General features: G+C 41.4%; 1 protein-coding gene across 3 annotated transcripts in view; it reads right to left on the bottom strand.

Annotated features, from left to right (window-relative positions):
* The window catches only part of LOC135091480 (phosphopentomutase-like), a 38,455-nt gene that overhangs the window by 10,084 nt on the left and 2,381 nt on the right, over positions 1–25,990 (bottom strand). For all 3 annotated transcript variants that reach the window (XM_063989149.1, XM_063989146.1, XM_063989147.1), the window contains exons 2-5: positions 6,396–6,563; positions 5,630–5,718; positions 3,762–3,954; positions 2,933–3,202 (exon numbers count right to left, since the gene is read on the bottom strand). In XM_063989149.1, the coding sequence (XP_063845219.1) occupies positions 2,933–3,202; positions 3,762–3,954; positions 5,630–5,718; positions 6,396–6,449 (606 nt within the window). In that variant the 5' untranslated portion in view covers positions 6,450–6,563. The remainder of the gene's footprint in view (positions 1–2,932; positions 3,203–3,761; positions 3,955–5,629; positions 5,719–6,395; positions 6,564–25,990) is intronic.

Raw genomic sequence — 25,990 nt, 5'->3', positions numbered from 1 at the left:
GCAAGTGAACGTATGGAAAGTTTGGTTGCAAAGAGTGACAATATAATTCTGATGAGGGCTTTCAACCATAAGGAGGTGTGTTGGGAGGATTGTTTGACAGAAGGAAATGAATTGTCATGAGGAAACAGGTTGCTGAAATTAATAATGGATAATGTTCTAACACAGTGGATGAAGGAAAATACCAGATTCAGAACAAATGAAGAACTCTCAAGATTGGATTTATTGTTTACAAAAGAACCAGAAATTATTGAAGACCTCAACTACAGGACCCTGATAGGGAAGAGTGACCACATTTTACTTGAGTTTGGTATAGAAGATGGTATGGAAGAAGGAAAGAAGAATGAGGACTACAGAAAAAGGCAGGTGGAATTATAGTAAAATAAATTTCACTGAATTGAGGAAATACTTCAAGGAGATTGACTGGAGTAAATTTGATGAAGCAAAGGGAGTGGAAGAAAAGTGGAATAGTCTACTTGAGATACATAACGAAGGAACTGAGAGGTATGTGCCGAAAACATAAGCAAGAGGTTTTAGAGTAAATGACTGGTTTAATAGAAAATGTGAGGTGAGAATGGAAAGAGAAAGAGCATGGAATAGATGGAGGAAAAATAAAAGAAGTGACCAGTGGAAGAAATATTTGGGATAGAGGAATAAATATGTACTAATATGCAGGAAGGAGAAAAGATATTATGAAAAGAACATCATAGACAGTTGTAAAGACCAACCAAAATTATTTTACCAGTATGTGAATGGGAAGTTGAAGAACAAAGCTGGAATAAATAAACTACAAATTGATGGAGTGGTATATGACAAGATAGGAAGGATGGCTGAAGTGATGATTAACTGTTTCAGGATGGTTTTTACAAGAGAGTGATTTTCAGGAGCAGGAGGATGTAGAGATAGTTGACGCACGGTTGATTGAAATAAATGTTATGGTGCAGATGATGAAGATAGTAGAGGACCAAGATATAAGGAAGTCAACAGGCCCAGATGGAGTATCAAATTGGATTTTAGAGGAGTGTAGTCAACAGTTGTCCGAAAAGATACACAAAATCATAATACATTCATTAAAAGAGGGAAGTGTACCAACAGACTGGAAAAGAGTGGAAATAGAGCCAATTTTCAAGGAAGGAAATGAGGAAGATCCTTCAAACTACAGACCAGTGTCATTAACAAGTGTGGTGGCTAAGATATGTGAGAGAGTTATAAAAGACAAATGGATCAAGTATTTGGAAGAAAACAATGTGTTGACAAACAGACAATTTGGTTTTTGAAGAGGAAGGTCATGTACTACAAATCTGTTGAGTTTCTATTCGTGAGTAAAAGACATTGTACAGGAGAGAGATGGGTGGGCAGACTGTATTTATTTGGATGTTAAAAAAAAAAGCATTTGACAAAGCACTGCATATAAGGTTGTTATAGAAACTAAAGATTCTCTGAGGATTGCAAGAAGGGCTGCTAAAGTGGATGGAGAACCTGGAAGGTAGAGAGATGAGAACAGTAATTAAGGATCGAAGGTCAGCCTGGAAGAAAGTTTTAAGTGGGGTTCCACAGGGATCTGTGTTGGCACCGGTAATGTTTGTTGTGTACATTAATGATATGCCAGAAGAAATAACCAGCTACATAAGCTTACTTGCAGATGATACAAAGTTATTGACAAAAATAGAAAAAGAGGAAGAATGCATCGCACACCAATGGGACCTAAACAAGATCTGGGAGTGGAACCAAAAGTGGCAAATAAAATTCAATGCAAAGAAATGCAGTGTGAGAGTTTGGTAAGAGTGGCAAGAGACAGATGGGAGATTATTCATTGGGGAAAGAGAGAATCAGCAAAAGAACAGAAGAAAAAGACCTTGGTGTAATAACTAATGATAAGCTGTCACCAGAGAAACACATAAACAAGATTACAAGTGAAACATATAACCTTCTGAGAAACATAAGGAGAGCATTTACACATCTGGATGAAGAAATTATAAAAAAAGTTGATTGTGACCATGATATGCCCAAGACTGGAGTATGTAGCTGTGGTATGGTCACCTAGTACCAAGAAATCGATAAAAAAACTGGAAAGGACACAAAGAGCAGCAATAAAGTTACCTCCATACATAAAGACTGCCAAAACTGGGTCTTATAACAGTAAAACAGAGAAGAGAGAGTGGTGATTTAATCACAATGTACAAAGTAATGACTGGAATGGAGAAGTTGAATAGGAAGGACTTGGTGATGTCAGATACAAGAGTCTCAAGGGGACACAGAAAAAAAACTGAAAAAGGATGCTTGTAGAAGAGATGTTAAGAAGAATAGCTTCCCGCAGAGAACCGTAGAGGTCTGGAATGATTGGGACAAGGAAGTCACTGATGCAATTACAATAAATGGATTTAAGACAAACTTAAATAAAAATAGATATGGAGACAGGACAGCACAAGCATAGCTCTTTTTCTGTATGTCACAACTAGGTAAATACATTCTCTCTCTCTCTCTCTCTCTCTCTCTCTCTCTCTCTCTCTCTCTCTCTCTCTCTCTGTCTCTGTCTCTCTGTCTCTCTGTCTCTCTGTCTCTGTCTCTGTCTCTGTCTCTGTCTCTCTGTCTCTGTCTCTCTGTCTCTGTCTCTGTCTCTGTCTCTGTCTCTCTCTCTCTGTCTCTCTCTCTCTCCCTGTCTCTGTCTCTCTCTCTCTCTCTCTCTCTCTCTCTCTCTCTCTCTCTCTCTCTCTCTCTCTCTCTCTCTCTCTCTCTCTCTCTCTCTCTCTCTCAGCTTTTGAGACAGGGCAATAGATCAAGAAAAGATGTCTTGTGTGCTGAAAATATCCACAGCTTCAAGGAATAATATGACAAAATGGTTCTAAAAGCAAGACACAATGAGCTCAAATTCATCCTGTAAAAAATACAGTTACACAGAACTGGAGAAGTAATACATCCTCTCCCCAACCCTCACCTTAAACCCGCAGACCTTGAAAGCCTCCTCCATGTACTCATGCGAGACGCCGTGCATGGCTGTTACTGTGAAGCTGACTGGTGATGCTTGGTTCATGTCCCTGTCAAGCATGGAGGCTGAAAGCTTGGTGAAGTACTTGCCAGACATCTCAACAAGGGGGTCACTGAGGCGTGAGTCTGCCACAGCCTTCTCTGTATCCCATGCGTCCTGCCACGGCTCCAGATTCTCCTCGATGCTCTGCTGGATTCCAGTGTCATGTGGTGGGATGATCTGAGGAGAAATGTGGACTCAACCAAAGAATGCAGTGTGAAGTGAAAGCCAGAGTATTTATATACCAAAATAAATAAAATAATGTTTTTTTTTTTTTTATTAGATAAGAGAGGCACTGGCCTGGGGTAAAAAAAGCCATTGAGGTGCTGGTCCCTAAAAAAGGTAAAAAAGATAATTGAATAATAGAGGATAACTCTTGGCCTGATATAATGAATGCTAAAAGTCTATCAAACAAGGCTCACATCTGATAAACTCTTGATCATTATAAAAAGGGAAAACAATGAACTCTCTGATTGTCAACAATGTAGTAATAGAATATTCAAGGCTGACCAGAATCCACTCAGGTCTGGGTGATCATCTTGACCTGACCAGCAAGGCATTATGCTCACATTTCTGTGACTGTCTTGACACAGGTTCAGTCTCATTAAAAACCTCTCAAGACCAATTTATCTGTCTTTCAGATCAATATTTCAGCATTTCCATGATGAATTTGGGCTGGGCATTACCCTCACCACTATACAAGAGAATAAAAAGAAAGACAATACATTTAAACATTTACCTGGGCTCCGTTTCCCCAGTAAACCTTGTAGCCGTTGTCCTCCTTGGGATTATGGGAGGCTGTGACCATGACACCTGCTGCTGCCCCAAGCTGCACCACACCAAAGGGAACAAAAGGTGTGGGCACTATCTTACTGTAAAGGTACACTGGCACCCCAGCATTGAGGAATGCAGCAGCAGCCAGTCTTGCAAACCTGAGGGTGAAGGAACGTGTATGTGGACCTGTCTTTTACCCAACACCACCCTTGTGTCACAGAAAATAAATTAGTACAGTAAATAAAGAAAGTGGAGTACATACAGTAAATTTATAATACAGAAACTTGAGTAATGAGGAATATCAGTCACTTTAGCCACTACCAAGTATAAAAAAAGATAAAATAAATAAATAAATAAATGAATAATTAAACAAAAATCAGGCTAAATATGGTGGAACAGGGCCACATATGTGAGTAATATTCATGATCAAGTGAGTGAGATGGAACATTCTGAAATAAGCTACACCCAGAGAAGTGAAAATCAGGTTATATACAGTTGAAAAATATACATACATAATGGAGATAAGATGAGGGTAGTCATGAGATGGAATGAACATTTGTAGCACAAAATATCAGCAAAATTATAGGAATTCTGCATGCACCCTATATTGCAAATGGTTTATTTATACTGAGTCCAAAGGAAATGATACATTGCCACCACCTGTAATATGAAAGGAGCTCCAAAACAGCATGACTCAGCACAGTAGAAATAATACCCTATTTCACAATAAACATTTTCTCCCTCAACACATCTATCTATATACTAGGACAGTAATCCCACTCAGGGTGGCCCAGGCAAAGCACTACACATTTATATACAGTACCCCCCGAATTTCATGGTATCCAAGTTTCATAATCCATAAATTTCACCCTAAATCCTAAATTCTTACCATCCCAACTTACACGCATGAACTTCTCAAGTTTTGTACTTTCATCGCATATGGGTCATACATTCGTACCACTGGTGTCAAAGATGGTGAAAATTAACATATTGCTATACATTGTATACACATTTCCGTGTAGTACAGTTCATACAAATTCTTCATGTGGATAAACCACTTGTTAGTCATGCTGGCTCGCGTGTGAGAGAAGGGGAGAGGAAAGCCAGTATTGGCATCATAGCATTGCAAAGAAAAACACAAATAAATGAGAAGTGCTTCACTATTGTGGCAGTTGCAATGGTACTGCATGGCCACAGCACTGCATCACACCAATGTGAGAACAAGACACACAGACAGTTTTACATGTGATGGCACTTCACAGCCGCAGTGTTGTGTCACACCAGATGTGAGGCCAAGACATACACACACAAAGTTTTAGATGCAACGGCGCTACATAGCTGCAGCATTGCATCACACCAGATATGAGGACAACACACACACAAACACAGTTTTAGGTGCTCTGGTGCTGCACACATACACAGTTTTGGGCAATGCAACCAGAATAAATAAACATTTTACAGTGTTTTCAATACCCCAAGTTTTGTAATCCTCAAGTGTAGTGCTATTCCCTCAAAAGAAAGCAAACATGAAACATCATCTACACTCTTAGTCCCATAAGATATACCTGATATAAACATAATATAGTAATAAGCAACAAACCAATCTATGATGCTCCAGTAATGAAACAGGTAGCTGTTAGAAAAACAACTTTTCTCAGGACGCCTCACAATTTTACTCAAATCTTTAAAAAAATAAATAAATACAAATGGATGAATCACAAAAATCTGGCTAAATACGATAGAATATGACCACAGAAGTAATATTTATGATCATGGGATCAGGTAGCACAGATGATATTGGGTGAGAACAGTCTCCTCAATGCCTTTGCTCACCTGTGGCTGTTGTGGCGGCTGTCATGGCCAATCACAACACCTTCACTCTTGGCCTCAGGGTGCACTGCTGTCAGATACTTGGCCAGGCCCTGCAACAAACCACTGCCTATACTTTCCACTGCAATGAAAGGCAATGCACACTTCACACTGTAACCTTCCATCTTTGTTGCACTGCCTATACTTTCCACTGTAATGAAAGGCAATGCATACTTCACATCTTGACCCTTCAGCTGTGAGTTCACTTATTAAAGGGTTATGGATAGGATCTTCATTCATTTGTCCCTTTCATCATCCAATAAAAAGTACATACTACACTTTACACACCAAGCAACATCCTAATTCTCTTGTATCCATTGTTTCTTACTTCATAATGGTCATGAATAAGGTCAAGTCAGACAAGAAATAGCAGATTTAGGAATGATGAAGTGATATTTAAACAGAAGTTAGGAGGAAATTGGTACTCAGATTCCTAGTGCAGTCAATAGCAAACTTTATAAGACTGGACAAACATGTGGTCAGTAATTATTTGTGGATATAAATATATTTGTATTATATAGGAAGAGTCATGTAAAGGTCTACAGGTTTCTTCCAGCTTCCATTATGTTATTCTTGGCTACTACATAAAAAAATATACATAGGTATCTTTTCAACCTATTTGCAGTCTCTCATTAGCTTTTCTCTCTCTCTCTCTCTCTCTCTCTCTCTCTCTCTCTCTCTCTCTCTCTCTCTCTCTCTCTCTCTCTCTCTCTCTCTCTCTCTCTCTCACCTGCGAGGTCTGAATGATGACAAGGTCATTCATCTGAGCATAGCCAGTCCCCATGCGGCCCCTCAGCCCAGCTGTACCAAACAACAGACGGTTATTCAGCAGCCTCTCCACCTCAGCTAACTCCTTCCGCGCCACCAGCTCCTTCAACTCATCCTGCGTCTTCTCGTTCTAGAAAGGGTGGCAAGTGGTTTGAGAGTTTAGTAATTAGGTCGCCTGATTGACTGGTACATGAACAAACAGATACATACATTTACATGCATGCAAACATAGATACATAAATACATGCACAAAAAAGGTGGAGAAATGGAAAGATACACAGTTTGATGGATATAAAAAATAGATAGGTAGATAGATGAATAGACAAATAGACAGATGAATAGGTAGACAAACAGACAGGTAGGTAGGTAGATAGACAGGCAGGCAGGCAGACACACAGATAGATAGATAGCTAGGTCAACAGAGAGATAGGGAGTTCAGTTTGGGATGCAGGTATATACAAATGCAGTTAGATATATGTAGAAAGCCATAGATATCAACTGATATAAAGGTAAATATGTAACTACTGTACATAAGACAGACATAAATAAAATAAACTGATTGACAGACTGACTGATTAACTGATTGACTTATTGACTAAAAAACATGGAATTACTACTATTTTTGCCCTACACCATCAAGGTCATGATTGCACAGCCCACTGAAAATCATGAGGAATATAATGTTTATGTCTATAGTTTTAGTCTTCTTCTTCTCCCGAGTTCTTATTCTTATCATTTATTTTGTTTTCACTTAAAAATTATTCATTATTCCTTTATAAATATAATTGCACACACAACACAATCTCTCTCTCTCTCTCTCTCTCTCTCTCTCTCTCTCTCTCTCTCTCTCTCTCTCTTTCGAGCGTGCCACGTATTTTATATAATTCAAGTGTCTAAGTTTGTAAGTGACGCCCATAGAGAGAGAGAGAGAGAGAGAGAGAGAGAGAGAGAGAGGAGAGAGAGAGAGAGGAGAGAGAGAGAGAGAGAGGAGAGAGGAGAGAGAGAGAGAGAGAGAGAGAGAGAGAGAGAGAGAGAAGAGAGAGAGAGAGAGAGAGAGAGTATTGTATTTAGATATAATGAATAATTTTTTTAAGTGAAAACTTAATAAATGATAAGAATAAGAAGTTATAAGAAGACTAAAACTATTGTCATAAACATTATAGTCCTTATGATTTTCAGCAGCTGTCCAATTATGACCTTGATGAAGCAGGACAACAAATATTAGTGCATTAGTAGTGATAGAGAAGAAAATGAGTTCATAAAATCAATTATACATCAAAACCCCCGTCTCTCTCTCTCTCTCTCTCTCTCTCTCTCTCTCTCTCTCTCTCTCTCTCTCTCTCACATAATATTTTACTTTCTTTAGTTTGTAATACAACAAACACAATACTGTCATGCTGAGAGGAGAGAGAGAGAGAGAGAGAGAGAGAGAGAGAGAGAGAGAGGAGAGAGAGAGAGAGAGAGAGTGAGGAGAGATCGTCTTTCCGGTAAAAACCCACGAGAACCAAGACAACACGCCTGGAGGTCAGTCACTGCATGTCTTAAGGGGATTAAAAACTAAGGAGGCACAATGCACTGCCCTAAGGAACCCCACACATATTGTACTGTGACCACTGATTTCCATGCTTACTTTGCTTCTTTGCTTGATCAGTGTTCAGCTCTCTCTCTCTCTCTCTCCTCTCTCTCTCCTCTCTCTCTCTCTCTCTCTCCCTCTTCTCTCTCTCTCTCCTCTCTCTCTCTCTCGCTATTCGTCACGTCAAGGTATACTTAAGCAGATAAGCAAGTGGGATTATCCTTATTTAATTTTATACATACTTAATCTGTCTGCTCTGCTTCTCTCTCTCTCCTCTCTCTCTCTCTCTCTCTCTCTCTCTCTCTCTCTCTCTCTCTCCTCTCTCTGTGTGGTGTGTGTGTGTGTGTGTGTGTGTATAGGAGTGAAACTGAAAATAAGAGAAGACTGCAGGTGACTGGCGAAAAAAAGAAAGAAGGTATACAACACGTGAGTAATTATGATAGTGCCCCCCCACACACACAAGGTCAAATCTAATATAGAACACTACACTACGTCTGTCCTCCCTCACTCTGCCCGCCCTTCAAGCCACTTTACTCCGGACTTGTTACCATATGTGTATTGCTACTGCTATAACTTTATACTACTACTACTACTACTACTACTACTACTTCTACTACTACTGATAATATTGGTGGTGGTGGTGGTGGTGGTGGTGCGCAGCAGCAGCAGCAGCAGCAGCAGCAGTAATAGTAGTAGTAGTAGTAGTAGTTGTTGTTGTTGTTATTGTAAAAATATAATAATAATAATAATAATAATAATAATAATAATAATAATAATAATAATAATGACAACAACAATAATAATAATAAAAATTAATATTATCACTACCGCCACCGCCACCACCACCACCGCCGCCGCCGCTGCTGCTAACGCCGCCGTCACCACCACCACCAGCACCACAACAACAACAACAACAACAACACACACACACACACACACACACACACACACACACACACACACTTCAATTTAGATGAAACAGTGGCTCAAGCAAGGAATATTCATGAATTAAAAGCTAAGCTGGAGGCTTATAGATATGGAGACAAGACAGCACGAACATAGCTCTTTTCCTGTAATGCACAACTAGGTAAATACACACACACACACACACACACACACACACACACACACACACACACACACACACACACACATCAAGGGCAAGGTCGTTTCTTACACACACACACACACACACACACACACACACATTCTCTCTCTCTCTCTCTCTCTCTCTCTCTCTCTCTCTCTCTCTCTCTCTCTCTCTCTCTCTCTCTCTCTCTCTCTCTCTCTCTCTCTCACCCTTTCTTTCCTTATCTCCTCCTCCTCCTTCTCATTGCTACTTAACGCATTGAGCAGAGACATAACATGACTGCACATAGCAGTCTTGGATTCAGTCATGTCACGAGAGAGAGAGAGAGAGAGAGAGGAGAGAGAGAGAGAGAGAGAGAGAGAGAGAGAGAGAGAGAGAGAGAGAGAAGGGTGCGGCATGTTTCAATGAACTCCAATATTTCTCATGAGTGTTTTCTCTACTGAGGGCATGGGATCCTTGTTACAGAAAGCAACCTTGGAAATCCCAAAACTTCGATTCTTCCGTTAAAGTATCACTTTGATTCTTGAAAACACAATTAACTTTTTGCTATAACTTATAAAAATAAAAGTGAAGTCATGAAAGCACCCTTGAACATTCTGATAACTTTCAATAAAGCTGACGAACTATCACAAAACTCAATAAAACATCCTTGAAAATCCCGATAACTTCATACATTGAACAAACACAAAAATCATGAAACCACACTTACACCCCAAAAACTGCCGCTAGAACTTCTCAAACATCTTTACAATCATAAAAACATCCTTGAAAACTAGAATAACTTTTAATAGAGCCTATTAAGCTATAACTATTGAAAATATTCTTGAAAACCCAAATAACTTCCACTAAGCCTCTTTAAAACTAGTCGACATAAGGCGCCATTAAGGGCCATAACTTGTCAGGACTGAGTGAAGCTCCTCGGTGAGAAAGGAGAAGTTATGCAATCATTCCTTATCTAAAGCCAAACACACCCTGACAAATGTAAGGAAGAGGGCGATACGTGGAGAGGAAGACGTGGAAGAAAGCGAGTGAGAACCGTCTGTATGACAATTAGTGAGAAGGCTGTTCAGCACTAAAGCAAAAACGAGGATGCTACATTAACGTGTGTAATTTTGTAATATAAATATAACCTTCTTATGGAAGTTTTAGGCAGGAGAGTAGCCTATACACGAAGGCTCCCACAGCAAATAACTTTTGTACCAAGTACATGTTAAAATGTTCCATAATTTCAACTTTCTTCTGAATATTTATGTAATCAACATACTTAATGCCATTAATATTTTTATTATTGTTATCCTTATTATTATTTTCACAGATATTTTTTACCACCGACTCATCCAAGAAGGAAAGGTTTATGGTTGTTGTGAATCACGTTTTCTGTGAAGGTTAGACGAAAATATGTAAAATAAATAAAATAAATAAAAACACTCAACCTATCTTTATAACATCTTTGGTGGTACTACTACTACTACTACTACTACTACTACTACGACTACTACTACTAGTACTACTACTACTACTACTACTACTACTACTACTACTACTAGTAGTAGTAGTACCCCGCACAGTGTCAGATTACTCTGTGCGGCGCAGCAAGCGAGTGTGAAGAATCAAAAGAAAACGAAAAAAAAAATAAATAAATAAATAAAATAAAATAAATAAATAAAAATTGAAATGTCAAGATCTGAAGATATTGTGTGACGGAAGAAAAAAATGTCAATGTGTGTGTGTGTGTGTGTGTGTGTGTGTGTGTGTGTGTGTGTGTGTGTGTGTGTGTGTGTGTGTGTGTGTGTGTGTGTGTGTGTGTGTGTGTGTGTGTGTGTGTGTGTGTGTGTGTAATGGAGATAATCAATTGATTAGCTATAGAACAATAATGTCGCCTTAGTGTTCACTGTTGCCTAACCCGGCTTATAAAAAAGGCATTGGTATATACAACAGTAGACCTGTTGGCCCTTACGAGGTTATTTGTCACTTGCTATACTATCTAATCTACATAAAGCACGGGAAGTGAGGGAGTAGTCTTTTTTTTTTATTAAATGTGAAAGATAGTCTGAAATTTGCAACTACTATCACCATTAATATTATTAAGACCACTAATATTACCACAGCTACTACTATTACTATCTATCTATCCATCCAACTACATACTACTACTACTACAACAACTACTACTACTGCCACCAATACCATCATCACCACTACCACAACGTACCTACCTACACTCGCCTGCTATCTCTATACATCCTTCCACATGCCCACCTATATCTCGACCTGAGTGCTATGGCAGCCACCAGTACCTCGCACTCCGCTAGTTTATTATGCGTTTCAGCGTCTTAAGTGTACTTTTAACAGGCCCTGGTAAAAACACAAGAACTTAAGAACAAAAAGGGAATCTGCAAGAAACCATCAAACCAATACGTGGCAGTCCCTGGAAGCTGTTGGTGTTTTCAAGGTTGTTTCTATGAATTTAATGATAGTTTAACATTATTCTGCATTACCAATAGAAGCAAATATAATCTCTATTTATCATCTCTGTGGCCTTAGAAAATAGTTCTTACGAGAGAGGAATACCAATGAGAACAATTAATCATTGCCATGGTCTTTGAAAATAGTCCTTATGACAGACGAACACCAATGAGAACACTACTAATTATCGCTATGGTCTTTGAAAATTGTCCTTACAAGAGAGGAACACCAATGAGAACACTACTAATTATCTCCGTGGCATTGGAAAATAGTCCTTACGAGGAGAATCCACTGTGTTTATCATTACGAGCCTCTCGCCTCGCCGCGCAGACTTCTTATATCAGTGCCTGGCCTGGTAATGGCACGCAGGTGATAAGAGGCCGTATGTGAGAGATAGCCAGCTTGTTCTATTGATCTGGACTGGGATTTTCTTGGTTTAATTACGTGGATATTTGGACACGAAGACTGAAATGTATGTGTGATGTGTTCTCTCTCTCTCTCTCTCTCTCTCTCTCTCTCTCTCTCTCTCTCTCTCTCTCTCTCTCTCTCTCTCTCTCTCTCTCTTGCTTGATCAGTGGTGCATTTCTGTGTGTGTGTGTGTGTGTGTGTGTGTGTGATGTGTTCTCTCTCTCTCTCTCTCTCTCTCTCTCTCTCTCTCTCTCTCTCTCTCTCTCTCTCTCTCTCTCTCTCGCTTGATCAGTGGTGCATTTCTCTCTCTCTGTGTAATAATAATAATAATAATAAACGGTTTATTATTTAGGCAGTTGACAAACTGAAAATGTACATAGGGGATGGGGAAAAACTTAACATTAATCCTAACGGTAAGACTAATCTAGGAGGGAAATACTATTGATTGATGGCTCGCACCATGGTGGGAATCGCACTGAGTCTGTACCGGTCCGTGCGCGGCGCCTTCAGGGGCGTTATTTTGTTGTGGTGTCTGGTGGCACGGACAGGGCGAGGCGCGTCGGGCGGCAGCATGTCTCTGAGACGCGGATGATGCAGTAGTCCCTTCCCAAACTTCTCCAGAGCCTCTCGGTGCCTGGTGGATATTCTGGACAGACTCAGGGTGGTCAGGGCTTCTTCATAGGTGGTGTATGCAGGGCCAAGGATGACCCTGCACGCCCTTTTCTGCACACTCTCTAGCTGTAGCTGTTGAGTGTGTGTGAGGGAGGAGGACCACGCTGGGGAGGCGTACATGAGTTTGGGGAGGATGAAGGTGAGGTACACCCCCCTTAACTCATCTGTCGGCGTCCCCAGCGACCTGAGTCTGCGCAGCATGTACAGCCTGTAGGTAGCTGATCTCACGGTGCTGGCGACATGCTGCTTCCAGGTCAGCTGGTCGTCCACCGTGACTCCGAGAAGCTTGGCACATTGGACCACCTGGAGGGGGTGAGGGCCCACTGTGAGCCGGGGAGGGGGGCACTGGTACAGAGGAGGTACAGAAATGCATCACCACAGTTTTGCTGTGGTTGATGGTCATCCTGCTCTCCTCTGTCCACGTCTGCAGTCGCTCCAGAATTGCTTGCAGTGGCGAGTAGTCCGGGTTCTTGTTGGAAACTGGGACGCCCACGGTGCAGTCGTCCACATACTTCCAGCGATGGGGGGTGTCGGTGAGGGCGTCGTTGATGAGGAGGAGGAAGCATAGAGGACCCATCTTGGTCCCCTGGGGGACTCCACATGTCAGCTGTTGGAAATTAGAGACAGAGCCCTGATAGCGAACGGCCTGACGTCTCCCTGTGAGGAAGTCGGCTAGCCACGCTATCAGATTAGGAGGGAGACCCAGACTTACTGCCTTGCTGATGACAACAGTGTGATCAACTAGATCAAAGGCTTTTTTGAAGTCGACAAAAGCAACAGCTAGAGAGGTGTTTCGCTTGTCCAGGTGGCTGTGGATGAATTCAAGGAAGCTGGTCAGGTAATGTGAGGTGGAGGTGGCTTTAATATTTCCGAATTGTCTGATATCCACGGTGTTACAAATTTTGGTGTATGCCCAGTCATATACAAAATCTTCACAAATAAGGCTAGGGATGGGGGTGATAGAGACTGGCCTGAGGTCATTGAGTGACTGAGGACTGGAAGTTTTGGGGATGGGAGTGACATAAGATGTCTTCCAGTCCGCGGGGCAAGAGTGTTGGGAGAGTGAGGCGTTTATTATGGAGCATAGCGGTGTTGCTAGCTCTACAGCAAATTCCTTGTAAATTTTTATAGGAAGGTCAGTGGGTGTGGTGGATCTTGGTTTAAATTTAAGTATTCTCTTAAAAACATCCATCGCCTGGACAGTGTGTGGAGGGGAGGGAGCGGGCAGATAGGCAGGAAGCGGAGTGGTGTGGAGGGGAGGAAAGGTTTGACAGATAGCAGCAAAGTGATCGTTCATCTCCTGAGCCGCGAGATTAGCAGGAAGGTGTGAGGTGCAAGGAAGAGATGAAGTGTGCTTTTGTAAGCCACACAAAGCTTTGATCTTAGCGTACCACTGTCTGTTGTTGGTCAGCTTGAGGTGGTGTATCTTGTCTGGGTAATAGCTTGCCTTTGCATTCTTAATCTCCCTGATTACTCTGTTTCTTAGTTTCCTGTAAAGGACCGGGCAGGAGTGGAACGCCCAGGTCCGCTGACGCATGAGTCTTTTAATGCGGGGCGTCATCCAGGGAGCATCAGACGGGTGCGTTGTGACGCTCTTGGCTGGGAAGTAGTGGTGGAAGGCTGCTGTAGTAGTGGCGACGTAGTTTTGCCATTTTAAGTGGACGTCCTCCTCATCCAGCACCTCGGTCCACGGGTGTTGTGTCACCCACTGCCCAAACTCCCTCATGGCTGAGTCAGGCATGGGGCGGTGGGTCCTGGTGACAGCTGACCGGGGGGTCGAGGTGGTGGGTGTGGGTGACCACAGTATGGAGAGGTGGGTGCTCCGTCCCATGGGAGGCAGCGGCTTGGGTGGCGAGTACTGCTGGCCCAGGTCTGTCAGGATAAGGTCGAGGATGGCTTGCTGGTGGGTGGGGAAGTCCACGACCTGGGTGAGGTGTAGCTGGTGTAGGATATCGTTGATATCTAATCTGTTAAAGTCCCCACAGATGACCAGCTTGGCAGCAGGATACCTCACCCTCAGGGCATCAGCAGTGTTGATGATGTGAGCGGTGAGCAACTGTGCAGTGGCGGCTCGTGGGGGGTGGTACACGACGCAGACTATGATGGAGGCCGTGTTGTTGGGATGGGAGGGGGGCGTGACTCTCACCCACAGGGCCTCCACACCGGCAGGAATATCGACAGGGAGGTGTGAGGGGCTGAGGGCAGAGCGGCAGAAGACGGCCACTCCCCCCCCCCTGCGCCCTGACCTGAGGTGATGGAAGAGCTGGTAGTCCTGCATCGTGCACACCTCAGGAACAATCTGCCACGCCTCAGTAACCGCCACAATGTCCGCACAAGTAGATCTCACCGTCACAATCACTTCGTCCATCTTGTTGGCCAGAGACGTTGCATTAAATAAGAGGAGTGAGGGAAGACTATACCACGTTCTCGGCACCTCAAAGTGTTTGTATTCCCTCTTCTCCACCCTGCGGTCGTCTCTGGCACTGGAGGTCACTACCTTGATGGGACGCACCACACTTTTGCCTCCTCTCGATCCACGGTTTCGAAATAGTTTTAAGGACTTAAGGCACTGTATCACGTTGGGTGGCGGGTACCCAGATCCTCGTCTACGACGCAGGAGGTAATTGCGTTCGTATGTTTGCACTGAAGCACTCATTTTTCTTTATGTATCACACGCATTCGCTGCAAGTGTTCACAAAAACAACAATCCCACCAGATCGAGCCTCAAACTAAACGCTAAAAGTTGAAAACAGAAAAGTAAAAAAACAAAACAAACTGAGGTCACTATCACTAGGGGGCGGGGAAGGCCAACAAGTTGGCCGAGGCTGCTCGAGAGCGCCAAGGTCACACGTCCTGCCCGTATGAGGTCAAGACGGTGTGTGTGTGTGTGTGTGTGTGTGTGGTCCCAAAAATCCCACTGCTAAATCTTATTCATAATTTTGTGCATTCTCAACGTTATTTCGACGCAGTAAGTTCACACACTTTAATTTGGAGAGGGAGGATGAGCAGATACATACAATTATAGATAGAGAGTCTAGCTTCACGAATCAGGGACCGTATTCTGCGCCGCACGTCCACTACGTATACATTCAAGAATCTAGTTGAAGTTACACGGATTTTTAAGGGTGTTTTCACGGTTCTAATGACAGATTTCTACATTATTACTAGGTTAAACACTCTTGAGAACCCGGTTGATAATCTCTGTGGGCTTTAAAAACTGTCGTGACGTGAGAGCAAAGTATTTCAGAATACATGTCAAGGACTTGTGCAGCATCTATCACTCATCCTCCCACATCAGTATATCAATATAATACCACAACGATATTTCCAAGATTCTGACAATTTATCCGGAGGCGATAATTACGGTGCTGAGGTTGAGAAATGTGTTCTTCACTGGTAACGATTACGTGAACACTTGTCTGACTGCACGTGGAAACTTCTCTGTACCAAGTAACATTTTTGTTTGAGTATACGTGGTATCTTCTACTCTGTACGTCAAAATTTTAGCTTTGTATAGGGTAGGTTTTGCTCTGTACGTGGTCATTTATGTTTCATTGTACATGGTAACTTGTATATACTTGACCGTACATGAAAACTTCAACTTTACGTTAAAACTTCCACTTAACTGTACGTGGTAACTTCTACTTGGCGGTACGTGCACGTACCACTAAGTTTTCACGTACCAAGTAGAAATTAACATGTTAATTTCTGCTTTGTACGTGAAAACTTCTCGTTTGTAAGTGGTAACTTCTACTTGACTGTATTTTGTACGTGATAACTTCCACTTAACTGTACGTTGTAACATCTACTTGGCTCAACACGAAAAGTTCTGCTTTACTATAATAAGAACTTAAATGACTGCACGTGAAAACTTAAATATGCATGAAACTCTCTACTTGTTAAGTTCTGCTTCATTATGATGTAAGCCTCGACTGGCCAGGGATGAAAAGTTCCTTACAATTGCCCCTGAATCCCATCAGTGAGTCACGACTGATGCCCGCTTCCCTCACAGATCAAAATCGGAACAAAAAACTTAAGTTATTTCTCATGAAGCTCATCAAAAATAACACTGATGCACTATGACTGAATATACGTCTTTTAGAGTTGCTTAATCTTGCCGGGAGAAAATTTTGTGAGTTTAACTTAATGCACTGTGGGAGTGAAGGCAGCAGAGGGAGTGCGTTCTTGTATGTGGGGAAGATCTTTAAATTAAAGGGGTTATAAAGGGCCATTCAAACTATACGCAAGACAGACTTCTCCTGAATACTTTTTTTTTATTATTATTATAATTAGTAACTCTTATTTCTTCTTTTCTTCTTGCATATCTATCTACCTATATTTATCAGCTACTCGTATTACATGTACACCTGTAACTTATCTACCTGTCTATCTATCAATCCACCTATCTATTTATTTATCTACTTTTTTTTTATGTAGGAAGGACACTGGCCAAGGGCAACAAAAATCCAATAAAAAAAAAATATATGCCCACGGAAATGCCAGTCCCATAAAAGGGTCAAAGCAGTGGTCAAAAATTGGTGGATAAGTGTCTTGAAACCTCCCTCTTGAAGGAATTCAAGTCATAGGAAGGTGGAAATACAGAAGCAGGCAGGGAGTTCCAGAGTTTACCAGAGAAAGGGATGAATGATTGAGAATACTGGTTAACTCTTGCGTTAGAGAGGTGGACAGAATAGGGGTGAGAGAAAGAATAAAGTCTTGTGCAGCGAGGCCGCGGAAGGAGGGGAGGCATGCAGTTAGCAAGATCAGAAGAGCAGTTAGCATGAAAATAGCGGTAGAAGACAGCTAGATATGCAACATTGCGGCGGTGAGAGAGGGACTGAAGACAGTCAGTTAGAGGAGAGGAGTTGATGAGACGAAAAGCTTTTGATTCCACCCTGCCTAGAAGAGCTGTATGAGTGGAACCCCCCCCAGACATGTGAAGCATACTCCATACATGGACGGATAAGGCCCTTGTACAGAGTTAGCAGCTGGGGGGGTGAGAAAAACTGGCGGAGACGTCTCAGAACACCTAACTTCATAGAAGATGTTTTAGCTAGAGATGAGATGTGAAGTTTCCAGTTCAGATTATAAGTAAAGGACAGACCGAGGATGTTCAGTGTAGAAGAGGGGGACAGTTGAGTGTCATTGAAGAAGAGGGGATAGTTGTCTGGAAGGTTGTGTCGAGTTGAAAGATGGAGGAATTGAGTTTTTGAGGCATTGAACAATACCAAGTTTGCTCTGCCCCAATCAGAAATTTTAGAAAGATCAGAAGTCAGGCATTCTGTGGCTTCCCTGTGTGATATGTTTACCTCCTGAAGGGTTAGACGTCTATGAAAAGACGTGGAAAAGTGCAGGGTGGTATCATCAGCATAGGAGTGGATAGGACAAGAAGTTTGGTTTAGAAGATCATTAATGAATAATAAGAAGAGAGTGGGTGACAGGACAGAACCCTGAGGAACACCACTGTTAATAGATTTAGGAGAAGAACAGTGACCGTCTACCACAGCAGCAATAGAACGGTCAGAAAGGAAACTTGAGATGAAGTTACAGAGAGAAGGATAGAAACCGTAAGAGGGTAGTTTGGAAATCAAAGCTTTGTGCCAGACTCTATCAAAGGCTTTTGATATGTCCAAGGCAACAGCAAAAGTTTCACCAAAGTCTCTAAAAGAGGATGACCAAGACTCAGTAAGGAAAGCCAGTAGATCACCAGTAGAGTAGCCTTGACGGAACCCATACTGGCGATCAGATAGAAGGTTGTGAAGTGATAGATGTTTAAGAATCTTCCTGTTGAAGATAGATTCAAAAACTTTAGATAAGCAGGAAATTAAAGCAATAGGACGGTAGTTTGAGGGATTAGAGCGGTCACCCTTTTTAGGAACAGGTTGAATGTAGGCAAACTTCCAGCAAGAAGGAAAGGTAGATGTTGACAGACAGAGCTGAAAGAGTTTGACTAGGCAAGGTGCAAGCACAGAGGCACAGTTTCGGAGAACAATAGGAGGGACCCCATCAGGTCCATAAGCCTTCCGAGGGTTTAGGCCAGCGAGGGCATGGAAAACATAATTGCGAAGAATTTTAATACGTGGCATGAAGTAGTCAGAGGGTGGAGGAGAGGGAGGAACAAGCCCAGAATCATCCAAGGTAGAGTTTTTAGCAAAGGTTTGAGCAAAGAGTTCAGCTTTAGAAATAGATGTGATAGCAGTGGTGCCATCTGGTTGAAGTAGAGGAGGGAAAGAAGAAGAATCAAAGTTATTGGAGATATTTTTGGCTAGATGCCAGAAATCACGAGGGGAGTTAGATCTTGAAAGGTTTTGACATTTTCTGTTAATGAAGGAGTTTTTGGCTAGTTGGAGAACAGACTTGGCATGGTTCCAGGCAGAAATATAAAGTGCATGAGATTCTGGTGATGGAAGGCTTAAGTACCTTTTGTGGGCCACCTCTCTATTATGTATAGCACGAGAACAAGCTGTGTTAAACCAAGGTTTAGAAGGTTTAGGACGAGAAAAAGAGTGAGGAATGTACGCCTCCATGCCAGACACTATCACCTCTGTTATGCGCTCAGCACACAAAGACGGGTCTCTGACACGGAAGCAGTAGTCATTCCAAGGAAAATCAGCAAAATACCTCCTCAGGTCCCCCCAACTAGCAGAGGCAAAACGCCAGAGGCACCTTCGCTTAGGGGGATCCTGAGGAGGGATTGGAGTGATAGGACAAGATAAAGATATGAGATTGTGATCGGAGGAGCCCAACGGAGAAGAAAGGGTGACACCATAAGCAGAAGGATTAGAGGTCAGGAAAAGGTCAAGAATGTTGGGCGTATCTCCAAGACGGTCAGGAATACGAGTAGGGTGCTGCACCAATTGCTCTAGGTCATGGAGGATAGCAAAGTTGTAGGTTAGTTCACCAGGATGGTCAGTGAAGGGAGAGGAAAGCCAAAGCTGGTGGTGAACATTGAAGTCTCCAAGAATGGAGATCTCTGCAAAAGGGAAGAGGGTCAGAATGTGCTCCACTTTGGAAGTTAAGTAGTCAAAGAATTTCTTATAGTCAAAGGAGTTAGGAGGGAGGTATACAGCAAAGATAAATTTAGTATGAGAATGACTCTGTAGTCGTAGCCAGATGGTGGAAAACTCGGAAGATTCAAGAGCGTGGGCACAAGAGCAGGTTAAGTCATTGCGCACATAAACGCAGCATCCAGCTTTGGATCGAAAATGAGGATAGAGAAAGTAGGAGGGAACAGAAAAGGGGCTACTGTCAGTTGCCTCAAACACCTGAGTTTCAGTGAGGAAAAGAAGATGAGGTTTAGAAGAGGAGAGGTGGTGTTCTACAGATTGAAAATTAGATCTTAGACCGCGAATGTTGCAGAAGTTAATGAAGAAAAAGTTGAGGGGGGTGTCAAGACACTTAGGGTCGTCGACGGAAATGCAGTCCGACCTGGGGACATTTATGGTCCCCTCCCCAGATGGGGACTCCGAGGCTGGTGTAGGAGTCGCCATGATTTTAAAATTTTTGAGTGAAGGGTGTGTGTGTTATTAGGTGCTTGTAGTTTTGTGTGGAGGAAGAGAGTTGTCTTTAGAGGGCAGACTGTGACTGTCCCCTTGTGTTGTGAGACACAAAGGGAAACGTTCACTGAGGTCACAGCTGGGTTTAATGATAAGTTCACAGCACCCCCTGAACAGTGCTTTAGACCTCACTGGGAGTAATTATCGTTTCGGCAGGTGTCTACTGCCTCCTCCAAATAATGATGATGATGATGATGATGATGATGATGATGGTGATGATGATGATGGTGATGGTGATGATGGCGATGATGATGATGATGATGATGATGATGATGATGATGATGATGATGACGACGACGACGATGATGATGATGATAATGATGATGATGAGGAGGAGGAGGGAGGAGGAGGAGGAGGAGGAGGAGGAGGAGGAGGAGGAGGAGGAGGAGGAGGAGGAGGAGGATGACGATAATGATGATGATGGTGATGATGATGGTGATGATGATGGTGATCATGATGACGATGAAGATGATAATGATGATGATGATGATGATGATGGTGATGATGATGATGATGATGATGATGGTGATGATGATGATGATGATGATGGTGATGATGACAATGAAGAATGATGAGGATTATGATGATGATGATGATTACGATTTTGAAGGAGTGAAGAAAATTTAGAAAGTTAAATCAAGTGTACAAATTATCTTTGAAGTAGTAGTAGTAGTAGTAGTAGTAGTAGTAGTAGTAGTAGTAGTAGTAGTAGTAGTAGTAGTAGTAGTAGCAGCAGCAGCAGCAGCAGCAGCAGCAGCAGCAGCAGCAGCAGCAGCAGCAGCAGCAGCAGCAGCAGCAGTAATAATAGCTGCCGTATTATTATTATTATTATTATTATTATTATTATTATTATTATTATTATTATCATTATTATTATTATTATTATTATTATTACTTGCGAAGCAAAGTTTACTATGGAGATTGTTGTTTCTTTCTCGGGCACCCGGCCCGGCCCGACCGTAACACTAATATTTCCGAAACTACGCGGCTGATCTAGCTAAATCAGCACCATGTGATAGCACAACTCTATCAGTTTTATATGGTATAGCTTTTATATCTTCTAATGGGTGAAGTCAATGGGTAACTTGCAAAAAAGCAGAAAGGTGTCGAAAATGGGACTTTATCAAAAATTGCTCAACAAATTTTAAAGAAACTTATGTCAACTTTCAAGTAGCGCTGCGCATACACAAAGTCAGAATTCCAACTTTATAACTAATTAAAATTAGATCAAGCTCGAATTTTGTTGTGAATCAGAGTAATGCAAGTTATAACAAAAATGCATGTCAAATTTGCAACACTACTGCGCATGCACAAAATACAGTATAAAACTTTTTGTAAAGTGATCGTCAGTTTTCTGAAGTTTTCACCAACTTCCTTTGTCTCAGCGAGAGTAGATACACATCAATGAACATAATGAAATTTCCTATCCAACGGTATACAGCACAACCATTGGGCTCTCGGTAAGTTTTGAGCTAGAGTGATTTCAATACTAGGTAAGTGTGCGATGTGCTCGGTGCCTGAAATTACCGCCAACTTTTCAACTAATGAACTGATAAAGCCCAAATTTTGTAGGTAATAAGACTAATACAACTTATAACGAAAAAGCATGTCATATTTGCAACACTATTGCGCATGCGGAAAATACGTAATAAAACTTTTTATAAAGCGAACGTCAGTTTTCTGCAATTTTCACCATTTTTTTTATTTGTCTCAACAAGAGCAGATACATACCACTGAACGCAGAATGAAATGTTCTATTCAAAGGTATATAGCACAATCACTGGGCTCTCGTAAAGTTTTGAGCTGGACTGATTTGAATATTAGGCATTTGCGCGATGTGCGGGGTGCCTGAAATTGCCTCTCTCTCTCTCTCTCTCTCTCTCTCTCTCTCTCTCTCTCTCTCTCTCTCTCTCTCTCTCTCTCTCTCTGAAATATCCCTTCCACTGATGTTCTCTCTCCAATATTTCCAATATTAAACACACACACACACACACACACACACACACACACACACACACACACACACACACACACACACACACACACACACAGGGATAATTAGCTGAATTCCTATGAGTGTTACAAATCTGTCATGCAGAATTCTTGTTAAACTATTACTGGAATCAATTTGAAAACCAAAATAATTTCATCTCACTCCTGTTTAATGCATAGAATCCTTCGGTGAGTGTGTGTGTGTGTGTGTGTGTGTGTGTGTGTGTGTGTGTGTGTGTGTGTGTGTGTGTGTGTGTGTGTGTGTGTGTGTGTGTGTGTGTGTGTGCAGCAATTAATGTAATAATAAAAGGTAATCGTAAAAACCACATGCGTTTAGTAACCAGTTTAAGGTTGTGTGAAAACAATAAAATAAATACATACCTACATAAATAAATAAATAAATGAAACCCTCAATAAACTTGTGAAGCCAATCAACACATATAGCGTAATAATATGGAGGGAATAATATCCCATCAAACTTATCATTGAGAGTCTGATTACTTATGCTTCAAGTTCACTTACAAGAACGTTTTTTTGGTGTCCATAACGACCAAAATTATGCAAATAACCCACCACCGCCACCACCACCACCACCACAACAACAACAAACTACTACTACTACTACTACTACTACTACTAATAATAATAATAATAATAATAATAATAATAATACCAATACTACCACTACTACTGCAGCTACTACCACTAGAGGATGAGTGACGTTAGAGGTGATGATTGTGAACAACAACAACAACAACAACAACAACAACAACAACACGGAAGAGGAGGAGGAGGAAGAGGAAAAAAGGTATGACTAGGCACTGACGGTAGATGAAACACGAAAGGCCAAACACACACACACACACACACACACACACACACACACACACAGTCTCACTCACTCAGTGTCAGCACTGAGACACCCTAGCCGGCCAACACTCAACACTACACAGGCCGCTTTAATGAGAGAGAGAGAGAGAGAGAGAGAGAGAGAGAGAGAGAGAGAGAGAGAGAGAGAGAGAGAGAGAGAGAGAGAGAGAGAGAGAGAGTCTACCGTTCTTACTATCCCATGACTATCTATACCTAAACTGGCAAATGGATGCCAGCGGGCAAACTCCAAGAGTAACTGATAGAAAAGATGAGTTGTAGTTACTCAATAAAGTGATTATTCTTGGTAAGATCTTCCCTTGATTTATCTAACCACGTGTCTTTGAACTATACAACAAGAAAAACAACAACAACAAATAGCTTCGTCTTTCTCTTGCATAACTCCATGTCTTTTGGACACAAAAAGCACTAATACCAGAAGTGCCTCATCACAATTTCCTTACTTCCTGTTCGCCTGCATGCCACTATATGCTTGAGATCTTATCAGTGTCTCCCTTATCGTCATGCTCTAAATATTCCTGCACTATCAACATCATGCAGAACACCTCGCACGAACTACTGAAGCACTTTATTCTCTCATCGATCAGGACTAGTTTTAAAGGTCACGGAGATGATCAGTCGCGTTCACGTGATATTTTTTTTTCTTTCATTGATGATGGAAAGTCCTTATTAAACTATTATTAAACTCATAAAGGCATCCTTGAAACCGCCAATAATTTTCACTAAAGCCTGTTAAAAAGTAAAATCCAAATGAGAATGCAATCAATACACGAGCCACATATACACTCCATAGGAAAATACTATTGCTGGTTCTAATTCAAACTTGGAGGAAGGATACAGGGGAGAGGTCCTCCCACATACGGCTCTTCAGTGAAGAGTGAAACCAGTGGGCGGAACCTATCTGGTGGGCGGAGCTATGTCTACCCAAAATATTAGGAAGAGTCGTGTGCAAATCCTCAGTAAAAGTTTTCGTTTTTGCCTTAATTCCTTCATATATCATGTGATTAGTAATTATTAATGTGACTGAACGCATACAGCATGAATTGCACTTACAAGTTTGAGAGAAAAACAACCAAATTTCCCTTCCTTTGTTCTTTACATTATGAAAAGTAAATATTTACTCACGCCAAGACAAACATTATCTGTAAATCGTACTCATTTACTACCTACACTGACCATCTACTAAACTTTTAATCTCTTACACCGATATAGCCTTCTTTGTCGAGCTTCTATGGTTTACCTTAAGAATAAAAAAAAAAATACTACACAAAAGAGGTACTTTGAGAAAAGAAAAGACCCACATGTGGATGGCGCGAGACAACTCGTCGCCAATTATTCATGTTACATGATCATATATGTCATTGGTATGGCAAGAAAGAGGACATTAAATTGTTCAGACACCAATCATTGATATACATTATATTGTGATACGAGGTGGACTCATCAGTGACTAAAACACAAAACAATCATGCAGATGCAAACATCACAGGCAAAACATTTCAATTTTACAAACACAAACAACAGATCCCAGACAAAATCACAAGCTGTTTACGTACAATGCTAATATGCTACAACAGCCAGTGGGGTAAGCTTTTTGGTGACAGCCTTTTAAGTGAACAGATGGAGTGTCAATATCATATAACATACTGCAATTATTTTTTTTTATTTATATCTAAGGGAGACAATGCACAGACAACAATCCCAATATATTTACATGCATGCAATAGCGAGTCTATTTTAAGTGCTTTGTTTTTTTTTTTTTTCTTTGATCTGGTTCCCTTTAACATAAAAAAAAAAAAAAAAAAAAAACAATGTGAGATTCTATGGAATCCATCTCCTTTTTTTCCTACAGAATATGCATAATAACTATTTGCTATTCTTACAATATAGTGGGCTAGGTTAGGTTAAATTGGACAATATATTATTTACAATGATGGATTAAGGGATGGTAACGACAGCCATGGAATGACTTTAGGGGGGGGATGGGCGTCACCACGGGCCCACGCAAAAAAGGGAGCCAAAATAGTTAGGCATTCAAAATTTTCCATTTGAAGAAAAAAAAAAAAGTTGGCCTTGGAATCAGAGGCGCAAATGACTTCCTCACTGCCCAGGGTTCAAGACACTCCAGCACTATGTTTTTGCAGTTTTTCAAGGTTGCGAGAAATTGCTGTGTTAATATTAATTATGAAGCCACAAAGAACTATATATTCCAGTAATATGATTATTATTTGGTTGTGTAAGTCATAACTGTCAGTCAAAAAGTGAATATTGTAGCAGAGGAGTTTGTAACACACACACGCCAAGATTTATCATATAATTTATCACTTCTAATAGTTAATACTAAGTGTTCACTGCATTTCTGATGATACATATAGAACTCTGCATTACTTAAATTTGATTTGCTGGCAAGTGGATCTCATTAAAGACGAACTGCAAGTGAAAATCTTGAAATAACTCGTCATACGATTTCCCGCGTCTTTTAGCGCGCTCATGATCTAACCCAGTTTTCTAGCATTTCATAAGATTGGTCATGAAAAATCTCTACACTTTGCCGGTGAAATGACATCTCTCCATCATCACTCCTGGTGCAGCCATTGGCCGAACACGCAGGCATAAAGACAAATGTTGAGATAGGTGAGTGTCGGGTTTATCGGTAGTTGACTTCCGCGGCTCCACTTATGACGTCATGGCCTCCAAGAATTCACATCACTCACTGTTCTCTCTATCCGGCAGAGGAAAGATGAAACGTGTTTGTCACTATGAAACTCTCAACATTAACTGTTACAAGAGATAGTTATTATTTTATTGTTCCTTTCTTTATTTTAATATAGTCACCACACAATTTCCAATTTGGATACAAAACAAATATAACACAGAAAATGAAATAATAATTGTGTCCTGGCACATCCCGC

Source organism: Scylla paramamosain, chromosome 37, assembly GCF_035594125.1.
Source record: "Scylla paramamosain isolate STU-SP2022 chromosome 37, ASM3559412v1, whole genome shotgun sequence".
NCBI lineage: Eukaryota > Metazoa > Arthropoda > Malacostraca > Decapoda > Portunidae > Scylla > Scylla paramamosain.
This window is presented reverse-complemented; position numbering and strand designations above follow the sequence as displayed.